Here is an 8,244-nt window from a genome sequence, read left to right as displayed (position 1 = left end):
AGCAGTATAAACGGAAAATATATACGTATGGTTTTGATGGTAGTTTGACATAGTGCTGCAAAACCGAACGTTTCGTAGCGTTTTCAAAAGTTTAGCAATGTGCTCAGTGGACACCGACGCAACTTCTTAAAAGAACTAATAAATTTTATTTTCGTTTCCTTTATCCAATTCGGCTTTTCAATGAAAATTAATAAAAAACGCTTTTATTAAAGAAGGGATGGGATAATGAACAAACTGACGACTTAGCAGGCAGTTTAGTGATGTTATTATTAAAGAAGCCCTGTCATGAGGTGTTCTGTGACAATACTTCTTTCATCTTATATCTTTTCACCTGAAGACAACATCATGATGATAAATTCTCAGATAGATGCATTTGTTGAAAATGACAGCAAACCAGTTATAATCTGAGGAAGATTTGACTGGGAAACAGGAGCTCGCCTCTTGCACTCATGAGTCGTCTACCTTATCTTTACTGAATATAGTGGCAATTGACGATCAGTTTCAGGTTTGCGTTCAAAAAGTTTAAAAAATAATAATAATATAAAATAAAACAGCAACCTTCACCAAACCTTCACCAAACCTGCACCAAAGGACAACCTAACCAAAAAGAAGGTTACAGCAGAAGATACCTGTAGAAGAGTTTGAATATTATTGGGCGTACTTTTCTTATTTTAATCTTTTAGAAGACAACACAGCCTCTCTCATCCTCTGGAATGGCTGAGTCAGCTCTTTCTATGTGTTATTTCAGTTCAGTGCTATTTTTAATATGCTTGGAAATGTTTAACTTATTTTGTTTATAAGAAATTAATGAACTGAATACGTGCAAGGAAAGAATGAACCAAGCCATTGACAAAGCTATGAAATAAATATTTAATTCATAGTGTCAATTGAGCTGAAGCTTTCAAATTACTGAAAAGAACTTTCAAGGGTAAAGCAATATTCATTAAAATACATAGCAAATCAGTAAGAAACAAAAAATAGTTTATCATAAAAAATGCTTGATTCTTCTAGAAAATTGTGCTTTGATTAATTTAACTATCAGTCACGGACATGCACCCTGCAAGCGATCGTCATGACTAATGTTAAAGGGTTCGATTAAGATATACCAGTGATTTCTTTAAGATTGGTTCAAAATCTAATCAATCAAGCCCTTTTCCGTGACTTGCGCCCTTATGATGTTTTACCGGTGGGTAAGAGACGAGAGGGTCGGTGTAGTGAGATAACAGTAGAAGGTAGAAGTGAAATCTCTTGATAGCCCGATCAATTCAACTTAACTCATATGATAATTTAAAACGCAGAATGACTTGCGCTCTTATAATGTTTCAGCGGTGGGAAAGAGACGAGTAGGTCGGTGTAGTGAGATAACAGAAGAAGGTAGAAGTGAAATCTCTTGATAGCCCAATCAATTCAACTTAACTCATATGATAATTTAAAACGCAGAATGACTTGCGCTCTTATAATGTTTCAACGGTGGGAAAGAGACGAGTAGGTCGGTGTAGTGAGATAACAGAAGAAAGTAGAAGTGAAATCTCTTGATAGCCCAATCAATTCAACTTAACTCATAGAGATAATTCAAAATGCTATCGCAGAGTGAAGAGATAACATTGATCGACAAAATGATGCGTCCGCTATACAAAGAAAGAAGAATCTGGCAGCTGAATCCACTAAAGTGATCAAACGTCAGTAGCAGATTATACACCAACCAGATTTACAAAATAAAGACTTGAAGAGTGAGAGCTTTGCGCATACCTAAGTAATATAACAAGAAATGGCTGCACAGCTATGTTCAGTTGCAGCGGTCTTGTCGATTGAATATCGCTTTCGGCAAAAACAGCAGTGGTGGGTCAAGGCTTCGGCACCTTTGAAGCACTAGACAGACGCCGGTGATGGTCCATAATGCTTCTATTAGTAGCATAGATCCCTTTCACATAAACATAAATTTGGAAACGTGAGAATATGGTTATTTTGAGAATCAAAACAAGATGGTCCCAGTATTAGACCACCTCATGTCTAAAATATTCCTCAATAACGAATTTGAAGCAGAAGCCACTGTGAGCAGATTTTTTTTCAGTTGTTCCATTGTATTTGTATTTTTCAATTCTTTATAAAACTTTTATTATTATGAGTTAAATTGATTTAAAACCAATTCACATGTCTAATTGAATTTGTCTAATCTACAGCAATTTTAGGGCCAGCCCTTTATATCATAAATGTGATCGTATACACATAAGCCTTCATTACTAATGATTATTGGCGCCATATTTATGAACGAGTTTCGAATTGTTGCTAATAATCCTGGGCGTAGACGTCTGATTAACGGTATTTCAGCCCTGTACAGGGCAACACGCTGGTTTTTAATCATTTATTGCTGCCGAAATAACCAAAGGACGAAAGGTTAATTCTTTCCCTTTGGAACCTTTAGGCTAGTAAAGCTTGTATAATACGACTAGATGTATTTTTAAAGAGTTAACCAGGCTAATTAACTGATTATTTAATAATTGTTAGGTACCGCTTGGAAATGTTGTTTTGATTGGATACTGTTACCAAGATATTTTGGTACAAACTGCTTTAATACTTTAAGCTTCGAGACGCCGCAAGGATATCAAACACTGGTGACCCTCTTTCATTACAGATATTGGACTTTAATTAGCATTTTTGGAACACGAAAAAAATCAGTTGACAAAGAGTCATGTTGACCCCCTATTTTTGTATTTTTAATACCTAATTTTTACATCAATTTTTATTGCCACATTTGTTTATGGCATTCACAGTAATTCACATCGGCTAGACTTATCAAAGTACAATAATTTTAACATACCTATTGAGACCTAAATATAAAATTAGAATTATGCCTTATGTTTTATGTGCGTACCCAGAGTTTATGTGAGCAAGATACTAGTACTCACGCTCCTCGCGTCTATCAGAACTGCGTCATCTTGGGTATGAACAATTTATGGAGTTGGAGTTTTAAAGTTTTAGTTGATTTTCTGCGCATGCTCCGGTTTGACAATCACAATAAATAAAATTTATTATAAAATTAATGATAATAATATATTAATAATAATAGTGTTAATAATAATAATAATAATAATAATAATAAATAATAATGATGATGATGATGACGATGATGGTGATGGTGACGATGATGTTGATTGATAATGATGATGATGTTGATAATGATAATGATGATGATAATGACGATGATGATAATGATGATGATGATGTTGATAATGATGATGATGATAATATTGATGATGATAATGATGATGATGATGATGATAATGATGATGATAAAAAAATACCTTTTCCTTTCATCTTTTCTTATATTATGGGTAGCTTGGACCATCATTTGACTTCAAGTATTTGCGGTTTTCGCTTATTATACCGCGGGATGACCTAGGTTAGTAGAACAAAGTGTTTAAAGGGCACTATGAAAGAAAAAATAATAGTGCGGAAGAAAAAACAGGATATCATAAAAACACAATTCGATATATTTTTTGCAACCCTCTCATCCCCAGTCCCCTCCCGTTTTCCCCACTGAAAACTGAGCAGTTGTTGTTTCGCCATTCATGGCTAAAACCCGAAAATACTGAAAACAAGACTGAATGTGGGCCAGTTTACTAAAGGAGTTTAAAACTGAGCTCCGAATTACATCAAGTTATACCACTGGAGTCTAAGGTAAGTAAAAATCTTAATAAAGACTTTAGAATTTCGAGAATTCGAATTGAAATTCAACTCTTCTATTACCAGAAAGTTAATCTACTTTGTATGCAATTTCCTGAAAGAAAAACTGATTTTGGGAAAAATTCAGACTATATAGCAGATAAACATCAAATCCTAATTATATAAGGCACAAATGTGATTATAAACGATTAGACCTCGGTTGGAGAATTGGTTTTTAAAACGATAATTCCAGAAGAGGTTTTAGAGTTGAGCAACTAGAACTCATGTGAAAATCTGCCAATATCAACAAATTCCTTTAAAACGAAGGAATCTTTCGATATTTATTTTAGCATTTACATAAAAATTTACCCTTTGGACTGATTCCTATTAGTACAGAGGTTTTCCCTTTCAGTAAACACTAAGAAAAAGCTAATTTTAGCCCAAAATTGTAAATAGAATTTCTTGGAATACAAACAATTCCTTCACACCTCAACTCAAAACCAATTTCACTTCTAAAGTTTTCGATAAACTTTGCTGTAATACCTTTTCAAAGGGATTTTCTATCATCATTCTTGACTCTTGGTGTCCAGTGTTTGTCTTTCAACATGTTATTTTAGATTTTCATTTAAAAACTTCTACAATTTTCTCGCTCTGCATACTTTTTACAGCAGCAATAAAATTATTCAAGAACAGAATGGCGGAGGCAAAGGTACCAACCAACCAAGCCAATCAAATTAGAGACATTGTTTCCATACTTAGTATGCAGTTTGCGCATGTCAAATAACTTTTCTAAAAAGATTTTTTATTAAATATTGTTTATACTACAAATGAAGAACCTTTAGCACACGCAAATGCGTTTTTAAAATGTATTTATTAATGAATGATAAGAAATGTCAAAAAATATCTAATGTTACAGAAGTCTATATAATTAGTGAACTTCTCAGAATTTATCATGCAATGAGAGGTAACCCAGTATTTGGTAGATAGAATATGGAATGCGGATTTTTGAAAGACTTTAACAAATTTATTTAGGATATTATATTATATTTGGGTTTCAGATTGTTCACACACTGAGTGAACCTCGTTAAAACACTCAGCTTGGGCTACCTGTGGTCCAAATGGCTTCAAGCAGTTTCGGCTGGTTTCAACATTTTTAGCATGTATTTTGCACAAACTTGGCAATCTACTTCATAAACAATTATCTAAAAGCGTTAAAAAGATAGATAATACAATAAATTAGGTAATTCGTAAAAAGCTAAAGCAACTACGGTGTCAAGCATGCGTACGGAAGTAAATAGAGAGGAGCGTCTCGATAGGAAATACGACTTTTGTTAGTTTAGCTAAGTTAATTAGATATAACCCTGCAAGTTAAACTTGTCTAAAGCGAATGTCTGGGCAATGAAAACCCTCTCATGTAGCCCTAGAGTAGACTTAATAATGATAGACCCCAACTATGGGACGTTATGGATATGCATACATTGGCACTTCATAATAAGGAGCCAATAATGGTGCATAGCTCCATGGTGACCTATTTTCTAGTGGTGGGTGGACCATAGAAGAGGCTTGAGAAGGATGATCAACATCGGTTAGAATTCGAGGCCTTGAGAAGTACGCTCCCGTAGGATCACCTCCTAAGAAAGGTGCAAGCAAGGACTGGTAACCAGGATACATTGGAGGATACAATATTGGGGCGGAAGGTAGAGCATGTGGTATGCCAAAGCCAAAACCAGATGCTGAGTTGAAAGATGGGAACTTCTCGATCGAAGACTCCATCGAAGCTTGGTAGTATCTCTTGAGCTTCATTCGTCTGTTTTGGAACCAGGTCTTGATCTGTGTGTCGGTGAGGTCTAAGGAGATTGCTAGTTCCGCTCGCTCTTTAGTTCCTAAATACTTTTGTGTTTCGAATCGTTTTTCCAACTCACGAATTTGCTCTGTGGAGAACGATGTTCTTGGCTTTTTATTCAGCAGTAACAATTCTCCAGCAGACATTTTGATCTCTAAAGGAAGAAAATTGTATTGCATTACGATTTGAAGTAAAAGTTATCGTAGAATTTAAGAACAAGTACAAATTTTCAGTAACAAAACGAAGCCTTTTTCGCAATTTTTTTTCGAAACTATTCGCAGTCTTGTGCAACTTTGACTGGAAAAACCCTTATAAGCTAACTATGATAATTAAAAACGATTACTTTCAGTTTGTTAAATTCTGATCATCCATGCAAGATGGCGGTAATGACGTCAAAGGGAAATTAACTCAGAGTAGTAACTATAGTATTTGTATACATAACAATACTGCTTTGAGCATAACAATTGTGTCAATGATGATATGTTCCCTGCCCAGTTTTGGAATCACGTACCGCTACAACAACATTTTCTAAAACGTTGGTTTTATATTTACAACGAAAAAGAGTTTTACGCGGAGCAAATTTTAGGTCAGACAAACTTGGTTCAAATATAATTACCAAGCACTGCACAAGTTAGTCGTTTAATAGGAAGTACCTTTAATTTTGTATTGTGTAACTCATACTATATGAAGTACCGAAGGGCACCTTACGGGGAGAGATAGTTATAAAATATTAGTTTTAAGCTTAAGTTTTTTAAGTATTCGGTATTCACAAAATAGTCTCAAAATAAGTTGATGAACGTAATAATAGATTTCCTAAACACTGGAATGTGTTCAAGCAAAACTCTGCCTTTGAAAATGTTTTCACCCATGATAACCTCTGATAACGATTGCGCTATTGAAAATCATAGCAAAGAGGGATCGTTGAGTGACTTGGTCTTGTGTATAAAATCCACGCCCATGGAACAGAGTCACGCTTCGAGAGCCTTTGGTGTCTGAATATAATGAATACCTTACAGAAACATCATTGTGCCCTTGTTCAATGAAGTCAACAATCCATAGCAAGGCATACAGTAACAATTATCATCCTTAATAATGAATGATGTCTGAGATGGATAAAATACGCGCCGGAATTTTAGACGAAGCTATAAAAGTTGCCCCATCGATCGACCATCGGTGCAGTAATAAGAATACAGTTTAGCTATAAAAGTTGCCCCATCGATCGACCATCGGTGCAGTAATAAGAATACAGTTTATCATTTGTAGGTGTTAGTGCTAATCACTTTTATGATAAAGAAACGTTATCGGAAGGAAGTTTTTACGCATAACTAACGGAAAACTTCGACAATAGATATTTGATAAACAATGGAAAAGAAGTTATCTTGCGCAAAATGACTCATGAAACAAAATTCTGAAGACCATTATTACCAAGATTTTAGTCCAGTGTATTTTTCAAATGTAATCGAAGAAACGAATGGATTATTGAAGAAAGATAATAGTCTTAAAATCATAAGCATTCCTTTTTTAAAAAGAGTCAGAGCTGTAGTCGATTTCTTTCTTCATAATAAACGGCAATACTTCTAGGCTTCAAGTTCTAAATCTAAATGATTTTGAAATAAACAATCAGTAGCCTGAATCAAATTAGTAAACATGGTAGAGAATAGGAAGCATTTTTTTAAAGACTCATACCATGGCAGAACTGCAACTAATGCTTGATAATATACCTTTCCCTATATTTTACGAAACTTTAAATGTGACATTACCAATTAAATAACATTAGAAAAAAATATCTTTCTTATATATCTAGAACTTTTTACTGTAGTAAGGTAAAATATGATTCAAAGACAAATGGCAGTTTTGGATATGAACTTTTACCAAAGCAAGTTACTAAAAATATGTATTTTTCTCACACAGAGAACAGAAAAACCACCTCCCTCGATAAGCCGTACCATCAGTTGTACCGTCCAGTTAAACATTTCCATAGACACAAATTCCTTGACCCCGGAAAGAGTTTTCTAAAGAATAAATATTGTAAAAAAGGTTGAAAACCATCTGCACACTAACCATTAGGATTATCCTGTACATCCTTTAGTACAGAAAATTCTTTCAAGTTCTCCTTCTCATCTTTTTCTTCCAAGAACTCATACTTTCTCTTGACGGTTTTACGAATTCCATGCTCCGTAACAGACGCCTTCTCGGCAACTAAGTTCTCTATCAGAAAAGAGGTTTTTCTACTTGGTTTTGGGTCTGATGGCTTGTTCTCAGACTCGAGAGGTGGTGTTGGAAATCGAGGAACAAGATTCTCGTTCGAAATATTACCGTTTTCCATTTTGACTAAAGATCACCAAAATGACGCCAACTTTTGCCAAAGTTGGTCGATAATGAAACAACTTGTCTGTCAAATGGGTCTTATACAAAATGAACGTATCATACGATCAACCAACCAAAGGACTCCTGAAAGACTCAAACCAGGATCTTCATTGTTTATTGTTTAGCGAAACACTAAGTCCTTACATTAACGTAATTGCCACTCAATGCTCAATTGCTAATCAAATTCAACGTTAAGAAAACTTCACTAATCCCTGTTGTTAAAGCCATTAAAATGCAAATGAACAATCCGACGCTCTCATGTAGGCTGACGTCAAGGGGAAACAAGAACTATTAATAAACCAAAAGTCCTACCAAAAAGAACGACTTTTAGTCTTCTAAGAACAATTTATAATCATGCAGTAAGCTTGAAA

At 34.7% G+C, this 8,244-nt stretch overlaps 1 protein-coding gene across 1 annotated transcript; it reads right to left on the bottom strand.

Annotated features, from left to right (window-relative positions):
- Positions 1 to 4,573: 4,573 nt before the first annotated feature.
- LOC116291210 (uncharacterized) lies at positions 4,574 to 7,933 on the bottom strand. Its single transcript, XM_031698709.1, has 2 exons — positions 7,568 to 7,933; positions 4,574 to 5,660 (listed from the first exon to the last, which is right to left on the bottom strand). Exons 1-2 carry the CDS (start codon positions 7,830 to 7,832, stop codon positions 5,125 to 5,127), a joined length of 801 nt encoding a protein of 266 aa, XP_031554569.1. The 5' UTR covers positions 7,833 to 7,933; the 3' UTR covers positions 4,574 to 5,124.
- Between the last annotated feature and the right edge of the window lie 311 nt (positions 7,934 to 8,244).

This window comes from Actinia tenebrosa, unplaced genomic scaffold (assembly GCF_029948245.1).
Source record: "Actinia tenebrosa isolate PJP-AT-01 unplaced genomic scaffold, QUT_ActTen_1.0 PGA_scaffold12__29_contigs__length_12842862, whole genome shotgun sequence".
NCBI classification, from domain to species: domain Eukaryota; kingdom Metazoa; phylum Cnidaria; class Anthozoa; order Actiniaria; family Actiniidae; genus Actinia; species Actinia tenebrosa.
This window is presented reverse-complemented; position numbering and strand designations above follow the sequence as displayed.

What these genes read in the sequence shown, in the direction of transcription:
- LOC116291210 (XM_031698709.1), bottom strand. Translation starts at nt 7,832, where the DNA reads ATGGAAAACGGTAATATTTCGAACGAGAATCTTGTTCCTCGATTTCCA. An exon ending in TGTACAGGATAATCCTAATG is followed by an intron (nt 5,661 to 7,567) that starts GTTAGTGTGCAG and finishes TTCTTCCTTTAG; the next exon opens with AGATCAAAATGTCTGCTGGA.